The 13,119-nt window shown below is 32.0% G+C and overlaps 3 protein-coding genes across 16 annotated transcripts in view; 1 reads left to right on the top strand and 2 right to left on the bottom strand.

Annotated features, from left to right (window-relative positions):
• Positions 1-2,108, bottom strand: part of LOC107999499 (four and a half LIM domains protein 2) — a 67,413-nt gene extending 65,305 nt beyond the window's left edge. The window contains exons 1-3 of one of the 11 annotated variants that reach the window (XM_062080165.1): positions 1,879-2,100; positions 1,292-1,440; positions 548-824 (exon numbers count right to left, since the gene is read on the bottom strand). In XM_062080165.1, coding sequence (XP_061936149.1) covers positions 548-592 — 45 coding nt within the window. In that variant the 5' untranslated portion in view covers positions 593-824; positions 1,292-1,440; positions 1,879-2,100. Of the gene's footprint in view, positions 1-547; positions 1,627-1,878 lie in introns of those variants that run through there. The other 10 variants (XM_062080155.1, XM_062080164.1, XM_062080160.1 and 7 more) reach the window with 10 other exon arrangements.
• Positions 2,109-2,686: 578 nt separating this feature from the next.
• LOC107999489 (DNA-directed RNA polymerase III subunit RPC4) lies at positions 2,687-5,073 on the top strand. The gene is made up of 8 exons (XM_017059358.3): positions 2,687-2,981; positions 3,239-3,533; positions 3,635-3,761; positions 3,832-4,075; positions 4,180-4,269; positions 4,326-4,450; positions 4,539-4,769; positions 4,837-5,073. The coding sequence occupies exons 2-8, from the start codon at positions 3,286-3,288 to the stop codon at positions 4,954-4,956; spliced, it is 1,185 nt and encodes a 394-aa protein (XP_016914847.1). The 5' UTR covers positions 2,687-2,981; positions 3,239-3,285; the 3' UTR covers positions 4,957-5,073.
• LOC108004243 (serine/arginine repetitive matrix protein 1) lies at positions 4,962-12,983 on the bottom strand. Of its 4 annotated transcripts, none has more exons than XM_062080169.1 (15): positions 12,308-12,983; positions 12,104-12,193; positions 11,870-11,992; positions 10,103-10,273; positions 9,753-9,916; positions 9,453-9,644; positions 8,580-9,386; positions 8,357-8,488; positions 7,736-8,248; positions 7,360-7,585; positions 7,184-7,266; positions 6,848-7,083; positions 6,624-6,779; positions 6,058-6,548; positions 4,962-5,962 (listed from the first exon to the last, which is right to left on the bottom strand). In XM_062080169.1, exons 1-15 carry the CDS (start codon positions 12,317-12,319, stop codon positions 5,750-5,752), a joined length of 3,609 nt encoding a protein of 1,202 aa, XP_061936153.1. In that variant the 5' UTR covers positions 12,320-12,983; the 3' UTR covers positions 4,962-5,749. The 4 variants fall into 4 exon arrangements, with proteins under 4 accessions (XP_061936153.1, XP_061936155.1, XP_061936152.1 ...); XM_062080171.1 differs by having other exon boundaries at positions 8,069-8,248; positions 12,308-12,581; XM_062080168.1 differs by having other exon boundaries at positions 8,580-9,398; positions 12,308-12,577.
• Between the last annotated feature and the right edge of the window lie 136 nt (positions 12,984-13,119).

Below are 13,119 nucleotides of genomic sequence, written 5' to 3'. Positions count from 1 at the left end.
CAATTGAATTGTGGACAAGTCATATGGTGGAAAAATGAAGAAAAAAATATATTTAACGTGAGATCAGAAACGGGCGGAAACAGTGTCTAAACAACCATAGAAATTGGGTACGATAGTACGCTCTTTCGAGATGTAACGACCCTGTACAAGGGCATCGTATATAGTGGGTTACGCGGGCCAAGGTCGACTCGATTACGTATACACATGTTAAACGATGCTTTTTAAATAACCTTCGCCGCTTTGGTTTGTTCCATCGACCGACGATAACCTCGTAAATCGAGACGCATTTGGAGCAGATCACGGCGTAATATTTGCATTTTGTTTTTTCATAAAATACTTCGGTCACAGATCGTCGCGTGTTTCTCCACGCAAAACTAGCTATATTCACACTGTATGACAGTACAACATTACTCAAATTGATTTGTAACAATATTTAATTATTGAGGAATGTCGTAGAGTGTTAAATGGGCATTTGCATAAATCTACTACGCGAACAATGTTTGAAAAATGCTAATTTGCCAGACGTTGAATAAATAAATAAACTTACCTTGGCGTCGAACGCGTCGCTGGGCATTCGTTGCACGCCGTTCATTTTCTAGACACGGTCGGTTTTCCGATCCGAACCACTTCCTCTCCTTGTCGACGATCCCACGATAGTCCTTGATGTCAGAATATTCGAAACAACACTCGATAAAACACCAGTTCTCGCCGCAGCAAAAGTTCACAGCGTTGGCACAGCGGCACGCGCGAAAGCGAGTTAAAAATTTAAACTCGAAGGAACTAGGAGTCGCCTCGACGCATCCTCGTACATGTGCGCGCGATAACTGAAAGACATTTGAGCGTCTTTCCAAACACGCAAATTCGAGTGAGGGTACGCGCACTGTTTTTTGTACTTCGAGCGGCGAAGGACAACGAAAAATGACGCGATTAACGACAATCGAGGAATCAATCGTATTAATGTTATGCCAACGAAGGAAACATCGCTTGCGAAATGCAACACAGGCTGTTTTTAAAAACAACTGATTATTTACGATTTTAAATAAACATTTAAACACAATGAAATTGAAACGAAATAATATGTGGATAAATGTCACAAAATAATAACAAAGATATTCGCTTTATTCGATTTATCGATATTAAAATCTCATTTCATACTTATATCGAGTGTACGATCTAATCGATATAATGGTTATCGATTCTCGTGAACAATCTTGAATTTGACACTCTGTGTAGCATTCCGCCAACAATATGCGAGAATTAATATTAACGCTTTCGTGGATATAACGCGCACCGTTTCATGGAGAACCACGCTTTGCAATCTGCGATAAGACATTTGAAACTCGCCGACTTCAGTACTGTGGTTCGCGCCTGCGCCGCAATATTTTGTTCGTCCGCATATCCTACAACACGTGGTATCCTTGGAAGCACCGCCCTCTTCATCTTCTCGCGGTACACAAAAAGTTTTGAATATTTACGAAAGGTAAAAGTAAAAAGTGTTCAAATTTATGAGACGCATTGATATAGAATGTCAACTGAAAATAATCTCAAGTTTTAAAAATTTACGTATAAACACAACGTTTTGATCGTATATTAATATAACATTTGATTGCATATTAAGATAAATATATTATCTAGTGAATAAATTTTTATCTGATTAAATACTAGAAAGAATTTCTATCGGAAAGATATAAATAGATATCATGAAAGCAGACTACTCGAAAATTCGACATGTACCATGTCTAAGGGAAAGAGAAACAGGTTTAAGAACCGTAACTGACTGGTAGCTTTTTAAATCGGTCATCTGTCTAGCCGATAGAAATTACATATTTGAAATCAGGCACTCATAATCATAGACTCGAATATGGACTCGAAACTCACTGAAAAGTAATCAACCGTAGAGCCAGTAAGTTGAAGTGGACGAATTAACAGGAAAATAAACGTGTTCGCGTTTAAACGACAGTTTCGTGACACCGAGGATGAAGGAGGACACGTTGCACTCGCGATCGGAGAAACGATATGTCGTGAATAGGCACATGGCAAGCATGTCCCTACCGCAGGATTATACGTAGCAGCCGGCGTTCGGGCGCTCCGCGTCGCGACTGCCGGCGCGGCTAAAAAACCATACGATGACCTCATCACACGGAGTCTGTTCATGTCACTAGTACTAGTCATCCTGAAAACATCGTAACCTCCATCGTTTCCAGGAGGTTACTGTTCGCGTTATCGCTTATCTGAAATATCCTGATGTGATTCTAGGATGCCAGAATTAAATCGCGCTTACTTTCAAATGTCTTATGATGATTTTAAAAATGCCCGCCTTTTCCCATGCACTTGCACTCCGCGATTCATTGAAATGAAATACAAATATATCAAAATTTTAGTTTTCAAGTAATATGTACAAAAAAATGTACAAAAAATATAGAAATAAAATTTTATTTAATACAAAATTATTTTTTTGGCTTTATTATATTAGTATTATAAAGAAAAATTTAACTTTCGAGCAATAAAAGTATAAGAATCAGGACACGGATAAATAGATGTACATAATTGTAGATAATAATACGACGAATTCGTAATAAATTAATTTCGTTTTCAATTGTATTAACATATTTTTATTTTTCTATCTTATAATCATATTCATTCAAATAAATTTACATGGAGAAATAATATGTATTTTAAACAATATAAACAAATCAAAATGGAGTAGTATAGCAAAACACGTGCGATGTATTCGCAGTATGTAGTATAACGTATTTACTTTTCATAGATTCAAAAAAATTATGAACTACATTGTAAAATATGTTTAATGAAACTTTTCATTATATAATGCCAGATTTCTTTATTGATATATATATATCTTGATAAAAATCATTTTATTATTCAAGAATTTGTAACTATTGTGTATTTTAGAGGTTATGTGATATACTGTGCTAAAATATTGTTATAATAAAACTCTCTATGGACATCACCGCAGTGAGAATGTATGTATTTAAATTACGATATATTTCTAGAAACAACTATGTTTCATGAAATATAATGTGTTACATATGATTTTAATGCATAGAAAACGAAAATTATTCTACAATTTTTCCATTGTTTTTTTTCCCAATAAAAATTTTAATAGAATAAATTTATATTTTTATGTTTTACATGCCAAAATTAATCAATTTACATATAACATGATATATTTTATAATACGTGGATTTATTAAAAATGTGTTAAAATTACTTTTTTGTAGATAACAAAAATATATTTTAATTGTCAACTGAATCATAACAATTAAGTATGGCTTCTGATAAATCTGGAAATACAAGTAATTCACTTCCATTAAATGTTAAAATAAAAGTGGAACCTGGAACATCAATGCCTGTACCTATAAAAAATATTAAAACAGAACCTGGTTTATCAAGTACAACTAGATTAACTTCTTTTCGTTTACCAAGAGATTTAACTTTGGGAGGTAATATTAAGACTGAGAAACCCAAGAAAGTATATACACCAAATTTGAATGTTCAGAGAACAAAGAAAAAGGAGTAAGTTAACTTAATAAGGATATACGATGTGATATAATATGATATGAATATTGATAATCATTTAATTTGTAAATTAATAAAATAACATTTATTTTTTATAGAGATGCAGTACAAAATGATGCTCCAAAATCAAGTAGAAGTAAAGACTATATTAAAGGACGAGGTAGAGGAAATGCCGATAGAGGATCTGATAGAGGACGTGGAAGAGGATCTAGCAATTTAATTCAAGTATATTAAAAACTTATATATTCTTTTAAGAAATGTTATTTTACAAAATTTTATATATAATGCGTTATAGTCTAGTGGTATCTGGTCTACTGGAATAACAAGTACTGCAGCCAAACGTTACAGTAGTGGATCTAGAGATAGCGATAGAAGTTCTCAAGTATATCTTGAAAAACCAAAATTAGATTTGAATCGTAGTTTTAATAAAGCTGAAGAAGAAGAAAAGATAAAGTTATTACTGAGAGACGATTTTATTGATGATGGAGAACCTATAAATCTTAGTAATGCTCCTGTTGTATTACCAATGATAAAAGAAGGTTTTTATTATTCGTTGAAATATTAATATTTAATTTCATAAAAATTATATATCATATAAAAATTCATAAAAATATATATTTCATTGATTTTTATTTTATAATAGCAAAACCATGTAAAGAAGAAATAAAAATCAAAAAAGAAGTAATAGAAGAAGAAATAGACAGAAAACCGATTATTTTAGAAAATGGAGAGGGTAAGTATTTTTTTTTATTTTTATAGATGTTTTATAATAATTAATGTTATTTTCAGTATTATCACCAAAGAAGGAATCTAAATGTAAAATATCCAAATCTGATAAAGATATAAAAGACGAATTCTTAGATAGCATTCCTAAAATTATTAATAATAAAATTCATTCTTATATCTTAATGCAGGTAAGAATTTATATTAAAGATTTATATAATGTGCATTCAATTTTACATCTGATAATAGATTAAGCGATAAACTACAGCGATAAAACAGTTTCCAGACTGTTTGCCAGGTTTAGTAAGCAGTGCAGAAGACACTAAACCAAATCGTTCAAATTATGAAAAAGAGGATGAAAATAAATCGGAAACGGAATTTTGTACTTTAAATAGTTTAAAACCTGGTATTTTAGGCAAATTACAAATCCTAAAATCGGGTAAAGCACGTTTATTATTGGGAGAAAATAATTTAATCGTTGATGTAGGATCACATCTTAGTTTTCGACAAGTAAGTATTTAAAATTCATTGAAAGTATATGAAACGATATTATTTATAATATTAACTTATATTACAGGATCTCATTGCAACAAAAGTGGATACCGAAAATTTAAACGGCGATTTAATTAATTTAGGACCAGTAAATAGTACGCTTATATGTTCTCCTGATTGGGAATCAATGTTGGCCAAATTATAAATACATTTATAATAATGAACAGATTTATTAAATGTTCTTTATTATGTAGAACACATAAGAATATGTGATGATTATTTATATATTATGTAAAATACAAAATACGCTTTTTTTTGAAAATCATGTATTTTTTTGATACTACAGCATACGTGAAAATCACATCACGTATAAATCCAGTAGTAATTTGTAGATCTAAATAAATTTACAGCAATGTAGATTAAAGTTCATTATATAATTTATGTGAATGAATATCGCAACAAGAGGGTGTAGTGATTTGTTACGAGATACGTATTTATCTTTAAGCTGCAATTCATTCTTTTGATATAATTATAAGATAAATCAATGAAAAATTATTTTTACACAAATTAAATTTACAAGTTATTTTTATCATGCTATAAAAAAATATTAATTAGTAAACTTATAAACTATAAAAGGATACTATACTTTTGCTCATTGTATCAACTTTGAAAAATGTAAAAATTATACATTGAAGTGGCACAAAAAATTACTGTTCCTATGGTAGCAACATACACTACTTTTTTCTGTTAATTCAAAAAAAAACCCAACTATTGTATTTAACTTCGTAATCTTAATATTTAGAGTCATAAAAATTAGATTTTTTCATCTAGTTGAATCTGTTTTATAACATCAGACTTGTTTTACACAAAAAACTGTGATACGATAAAATCCTATTTATCGATAATAATAAACAGAAACGTATTCGTGATATAATTAGAGCAAGTGCATTGTAATACAGAGGTACACACGTTACACACCCTCGTTAATTTTTAAATCCTCAATCACTTCCTTCTATACTATGTCCTTTTTTCATGGATTTTAATGCTTTTTCACGAAGTTTTTTTTCAAGTTCTTCTGTATTACCTTCACTTACATCAGATTCGTCAGAATCTGCAACCTTCTTCTTTTTATGTTTCCTATGCTTTTTATGTTTTTTATGTTTTTTGTGTTTCTTATCCTTTTTCTTTTTCTTTTCTTCTACTTCACTTTCCTAGATAGAAATTACAAATAAGAAATAGAAATTTATAATTAAATTTCATAATTAAAATGGATAAATTAAATCGATGAATTAAAATAAATAATTACCTCTGATTCACTGGTACTTGTTTTAGTTTTCTTTTTACGTTTTTTCTTCACTTTTTCTTCATCTGAACTATCATCAGCTTTTCTCTTTTTCTTTGCATCTTTTTCTCCTATTTCTTCATCATCTGTACTTGAATCTCGTTTAGATTTCTTTAATCGTACTTTTCCTTCATCTTCACTTGTAGAATCTTTTCTTGATTTTCTTGTTCTTGATTTTTCGTCCTCCGAAGAACTGTCTCTTCGTTTTCGTGTTTTTTTTGGTTCATCATCTGAACTTGAATCTTTTTTAGATTTTCGTAATCTGGATCTATCATCTTCAGTTTTGTTTCTTTTTATCTTTTGATCTTCATCTCCTGAAGAAGAATCTTTTCTTGATCTTTTTGATTTTTTTGTTTCTTCTTCTAATTCTTTTTTTGATCGTTTGCGAGATTCGTTTTCATTGATTTCTCGTTTTCTACTATCTTTCCTGTCTTTTGCACGTTCATCTAATGAGTCTATGAACATTATCAAAAATTAAAAATTATGAGTTTATTAATTATTATTATCAAATTGATATAATTAAAATTTACCTCCTCGATTTGTATCTTTAAGTTTTTTATTCTTTTCTGTATGCTTTCTTTCCTCTTCAGAATCCGAGCTAGAACCACATTTTTCTGATTTTTCTTCATCTGTAGAAGTTTTTCTGGATTTCCTAGATTTCTCTAATTTTCTTGGTCTTTTCTTTCCTATAATAAAAAAAATAATATTATTGAAAATGATATATTGAGAATACATAGTTCTAACATCTTTCTACCTTCACTTTCACTGTCATTAGAATCTGTAGAACCATCGCGTTTTTCTTTCTTCGATTTCTTCATAACTTCTGCTGGTTTTTTTAAAAGTATTGGCTCAGAAGATTTTTGACCTGACTTTTTATCCTCAGATGCCACTTTAAGTGATTTGACCGATTTGTCATCTTTTTTTAACGGAAAAGTATCTGCGGATGAAAAATTCGTTTCTTCTTTTGGTGATCCTTCCTTGTTATCTTCTCTATAAACAATAAAAAAAAAGAAAAAAGAAATAATATACGCTTAAATTAAAAGATTTTTATCTATTTCGAAAAATATTCAAAACATATATTTAAACTTACTTTGATTGTTTAACTTTAACTGCAGCTATAATGTCTTCAGTCTTTTTAAATGGAGATGGTGTTCGTGATAAACTCTTTGAAAACTAAAATGATAATTATATAATTATATAAAAATGATAATTGTTATAAAATCTATATAACAATATTTGATACGTAAACAATATAATGCAACTTACTCTATGCCTAGTTACGGGAAGTGTAGCAGATTGAAGTTTTTTAGGAGAAACGCTAGGATCTGGTTTCTTGATGTTTACAGGTTCAGCTTTCTTGATGTCCTTTTCAGGTCGTTTGATAGATTCTTCCTTGGCAGGTTTTTCCTTTTCTTTACGTTTGTCATCTACATGTTCTCGTTCCCTCTCACGTTCTCGCTTTTCCTGAGATGATTTCCGTTCAAGAGATTTTCTGCACATAGATAGCGAAAAATATTATTAGAGAACGCAAGAATATTTGCTCACTGCTAAGCAGGAAACACAACATAGCTGCTTTACGCTCCAACAACAACCGTAAGGTCTGTAACAAAACATAAAAGTATGAAATAATTTGTTTACTAACCTGGTCACTTCATCCTCATTGCTAGAGGAACTACTTTCGCTACTTTCCGAGCTACTTGACTTAGACCTTCCGTTTCGTAATTCTTTTCGCGATCCCGTATCAGTTGATCTTTTAATTTTTTCATCCACTTTCTTGTCCTTTATCTTCTCCTTAGTTTCTCTTAAGCGATCGGGAGATCGTTTTCCATCTCTCGAACGATCCACCGATGACCTTTGATCTTTCGATCTGGATCTACGATCCCTAGATCTAGATCTTCTATCTCTATCCCTTCTGTCTCTGTCTCTGGAACGGTCCCGCCTACTCGATCTGTCACGAGAGGAAGATCTATCGTACCTGAGGGATCGATCCCGGCCATCTGGAGAACGACGTCTGCTATCACGACGATCTGGAGATCGACGTCTGTCTCTTCTTTCTGATGATCTTCGTCTTCGATCAAGGGATCTTCTTCGGCGCCTATCCCCAGGACTGGGCGATCTACGGCGATATCTTACCGGGCTTCTACGATGAGGGCTTCTGTAAAAATTATAATTATAAATTATTATTAATATTAGTTATTATTAATATTTATTTATATAAAATGATTTATTTATGACAAATAATTGTTACTGAAATTTATCTTACCTCCGTCTACTAGGTGCTCTACGCACAGATGGAGGTCGCATGCTACGACTACCGCTATATCTATCCAATCTTTCTCGCTCTCTTTCTCGCTCTCGCTCTCTTCTTCTTTCCCGTTCTCTATCTATGGATCTCCTAAAAAAAATTAATTCAAAAATTAAGATTAATAAATTCAATAATTTATAAGTTCAATAATTTATAATAATAAAATATTTATATTATTTACCTTCTATTCCTATCCCGAGATCTATCCCGAGATCTATCCCGAGATCTATCACGTGATCTATCTCGCGATCTATCTCTATCCTTAGATCGACCTCTATCTTTTCGTGGCGTTGGGCTCCTTCGTTTAGGTACAGATTTCCTTTCTCGACTTGAATCACTGTCACTGCCACTGTCATCTTTATTCGTTTTTCTATACGATCTCTTTGCCTGTACTCCATCTTTTTTCTTTCTAATTTCGAAATCGTTTTTATCTTTTGCTCCTTTATCTTCTTCCGATTCGGAACTACTGCTTGAACTTGCATCTCGTTTTCTGTTAGAATCGAGATTCTCCTTTCTTTTATCAGGTGATTTTGAACGAGATTTTGATGACCTTGAATCGCTCGAGTCCGATCTTGATTTTCTAGATTTACTTCTATCATTACTTTTTGATCGTGATTTTTTAGATCGTGAACGAGATCTCGAATGCGATCTTGGCGATTTAGATTTGGTACGTCTTGATTTTGAACGATCTTGCGATCTAGATTTGGATCTTCTGGATTTTGATCTAGATCTGGATCTCCTTGATCTTGATTTAGATCGAGATCGTCTCGATCTAGATGCAGGTGATCGAGAACGACGTGTCTTTGAATCTCGACTTGGGGATTTAGATCTAGATTTTTTGGAGCGATTTATTGGTGATTTTGATCTAGATCTAGATTTTTTCGCTTTTTCTAATGACTCGGGAGAAGGAGTACGATTATTTTTCTTTTTTCCATCAGCTATGCTCATTAATTTTGCTTGTAATCGAGATATTGCGACAGCAGCTTCTCTGTTGAAACACCTTAATAAATAATCTTTAAGAGTTTATCTTAAATAATGAAATATAAAAACTTACGGTTTTGTTTTAACAGGCATGAGCGGTATAGCATTTTCGGGTTGTGGCGAATCTTCTCGTTCCACTTTAATTTCAGACATATCTTTCCCGTTGTCTTTAAGCGAATTTTTACTGGGTGATCTCGAAGAGGATCGTCGTTTGCGAGTCGATCTGTCACGATCTCTGTGTCGATCTCTCGATCGACTTCTTTTTCTACAAATAGTGATATATATTTAAAATATACAAAAATATATATAAAATTAAACAAAAATATCTATTTATTAATTTTTTTTTAATAAAGATTTATTAGTAAAGAAATACCTGTCCCTATCGCGATCTCTACTTCGATCTCTACGACGTTCTTTCGATGAACCTCGTTCTTTTTCTTCTTTTTTTATCTTGTTTTCTGCTTCATCTTTTTCCTTTTCTCTTTCCTTCTCCTTTTCTTTCTCCGCCAAAGAAGCTTGGAGTTTCTCTTGCTCTTCCTGATTTCATAAATTACTTATTTGTAAATAAACATAAAAGATCTAAATTGAATTGTATGTATCAAAAAAATTGATTGAATTGAACATTTTATTGAATGTCAAAATCTAGTTATTCAATTGTTTTACTATTAGTAGATTAGTTCATGGAATAACATTAAAGAATAACAATGAAAATTTAATAATTACCAAACGTTTCTTAATTTGATCTTTTTTTTGTTGTAAGAAAGCCTCTGGAATGCCCGTAACACTTTCCTGAGCAGAGACCAAAAGGTCCCATAATTCACCCATGAAAGATCGGGCATTCCTTCCATTCAGGAATCCTGTGAGGTTGATCTGCATTTTTCGGGGGTCAGGAAACTGTAAAATATACAGTACCCTTTTTATTATCACGAGCTACTAACACGAACGAACATTAGAAGTTCAGTTCTATATAATTTTATTATGAAAGAATGAACATTAAATTCCATCTCCCTACGTCGATACTAACTGCTTTTCCCCCTCGAAAAAGCAGATATATTTTTTTATATTTCTAATATACCTTACCGTTAACAGAAAACTGCTTCGTTTACGTCTGTACTAATATGCAATATGCTATGAAAAAAAAATATATACTCATCGATAAACGCACAAGTAGCACAGATACATTTATACCTTTTTAATTTAATAATACTGCTAAAGTAAAGATGCTGAAATAGGACTTAGAAATATGTGTTGAAAGTGTTAGCTGAAAATGAAAGGATTAATTTGGAATAGAAGGAACACCGTTCCACCAACCTGTGACGTTGACAAAGAGTGTCAAACCGAGTAGAGATACCTCCGGCATCGTCCATGAGTCAATCGCATCTGGGATTGATTGTATGTCTTGAGAATCATTAACTGGAGAACAGACCTGCATGATGTAATGATCCTTGATTCGTCAGGATGTTGTTGAGAGGCACGGAAAATGTTGCAACCTGCATCTCGGGAGAATACACCCCGTTGATGTCCTTGTGGGATGATCACAGCATCTGGGTTGATAGTACGATGATTTCGTCTTGCCTCAATTGGAAGTGCCGATTGTCACTGGATGTCCAATGATCGAAAGCCGCAACGCAGTGGTTCGTAGTTGCAATTTTGAAGCGTAACCACCTCGAACGAGGCAGTCACGAAGTGGCGAAGACGATGATCAGCACAGCTAGTAGACGCCGTTACAGCAACGAAGACATCTGCAGAATGGTAGAAGGCCACGGGCAGTGCCACAGGAACAGGATGATGCGATGAGATTATTGCGAATACGCCATTTCTCCAGTGATGATGAATCGAAGGTGGATGAACTGCTGAGTTGAAGTTTCAGCAGTGTTCTAAGATGACGTTGACATACCAGCTGGCATCAGCTAGCGTTGACGGCTGATAGAAAGGCGGCCAATCGGATGCAGAGAGGAGCACATCCGAATGCCATTTGGACAATAGGGTTGAGCCCCACCAACGGTCTCTACTTATACTAACGGGGAATTCAAACATACGTGATAAAACATTGATTTTACATGTTACAGTATTGCAGGATCAGCTACATCAGTTTTTCGTTGATATAGGATATAGCTTGGAATGGATATTTAAGGTTAATAAAAATAGGATACACAGGATATAGAGGTTCGATGATGTATTATTAAAATTATATAAAAAAAAAAAAAAAAAAAAAAAAGAAAAAAACAATGAGGCAAATATGACTAATATGGTTTCTGCCTCCTTGCTTTTAATTTCCAAAGTCAGCACATTGTGCAGATTTTGGATGATAGCATTCGTAACAACATTGGTACTCGTACAAAACATTGTGCTGAAATAATGTGTATTTATCGATTTCCTATGATGAGGGGAAAAAGCCAAGTGAACGCATTTTATATATCATATTATTAATTTAAAGTCTCTTAGGCCTAATTACAATCACACTAATAATATGTACAACAAATTTCTTACCTTTTCTTCCAGTTGATTATATACAAATTCTACCACTACATCATCCTCCATGCCTAAAATCTGTGTAATCTTTGTAGTTATCCATGGTTTAATAACATCCAGTTTAACTTTGCTCATATCCACCTAAAATATAATAATTTACAATGAATATAAAAGCTAAAATTGATTAGAGTAATCAATTGGAATTCAATAGTATAATTAAGTATCTATATTATTTATATTTTAAATATTTACTTTCTGAGTAAGAGAATCCCCAAATTTCATTTGTTTGAGAAGTTTTTTCTCCTTATCGCTGAACCTCGTGTCCTGTGACGCGGTAGTCCCCTATAATTTAATAATTAAAACTTAAAATACGAAAAATTAAAAGAAATATAATTAAACTCAATAAGATTTGAATAGCATAAATATAATTTTTAACGATAAATATAATAAATTTACCGTGTACATCATTTTGGCAATGTGCAAAAACCAAAAATTGCACGATATTCGTTGAGAATTGGCGATGTTCCAATTTTTTTCTCCAACGACGAATGAAAAAAAGTAAATCAAAAGTAAATGTTGTTAGATACTGTATCTCTTCTTATTTATGAAACTTTGTATAATCTTGTACATATAAATATCGAACGTTAAAATGGAGTACATATCAACGCGGGCACACAATAGATCATTCCGCCAACATGGCGACCGTGTCGTTAAAACAGGAAATTGAAGTTGCTTGGCAATAAACAGTGCTACCTATTGGTAAGTGTTACCAACTTCCTTTTTTCATAAAACTTCTTCTTGGGAAGAATTTAAGTTTTGCAATAATATTTTATTTAATAATATAATTTATATAATTTATATCTATTGTAATGCAAAAAAAATAGGTTATATTTTTCAATAATATTTTTGTATTAAATAGTTAGAAATTATTAAATAGTTTAACTAATTAAGCTACGATTTTGTATACATTTTTCCGTTTCAAATATATGGAAAGAAAATGATTCAAGTAGTTGCTTTGAAAAGATTATACGAGTATTTCATAGTACATACGTATTTATTTTTTCCGGTTATTGGCGTTAGTTGTGCATACTTTTTTGGTACCGTTAGATACTAAAAATAAATTTCAAGGTATGTATTTATTCATTTCTGATTATTTTAAATTAATCATATGTCAAAACGAAATTTCGTTTCAATAGTTCTAAGCAAGGAATAAAAAAGGATATAAAGGGGTTGAAATTTGTTGAAAATTCATTTACATAATACGTCAT

The sequence above is a fragment of the Apis cerana genome, linkage group LG10 (genome assembly GCF_029169275.1).
Source record: "Apis cerana isolate GH-2021 linkage group LG10, AcerK_1.0, whole genome shotgun sequence".
Taxonomy (NCBI): Eukaryota; Metazoa; Arthropoda; class Insecta; order Hymenoptera; family Apidae; genus Apis; species Apis cerana.
Note: the sequence above shows the minus strand (reverse complement) of the source record. Positions and strands in the feature narration are given on the sequence as shown.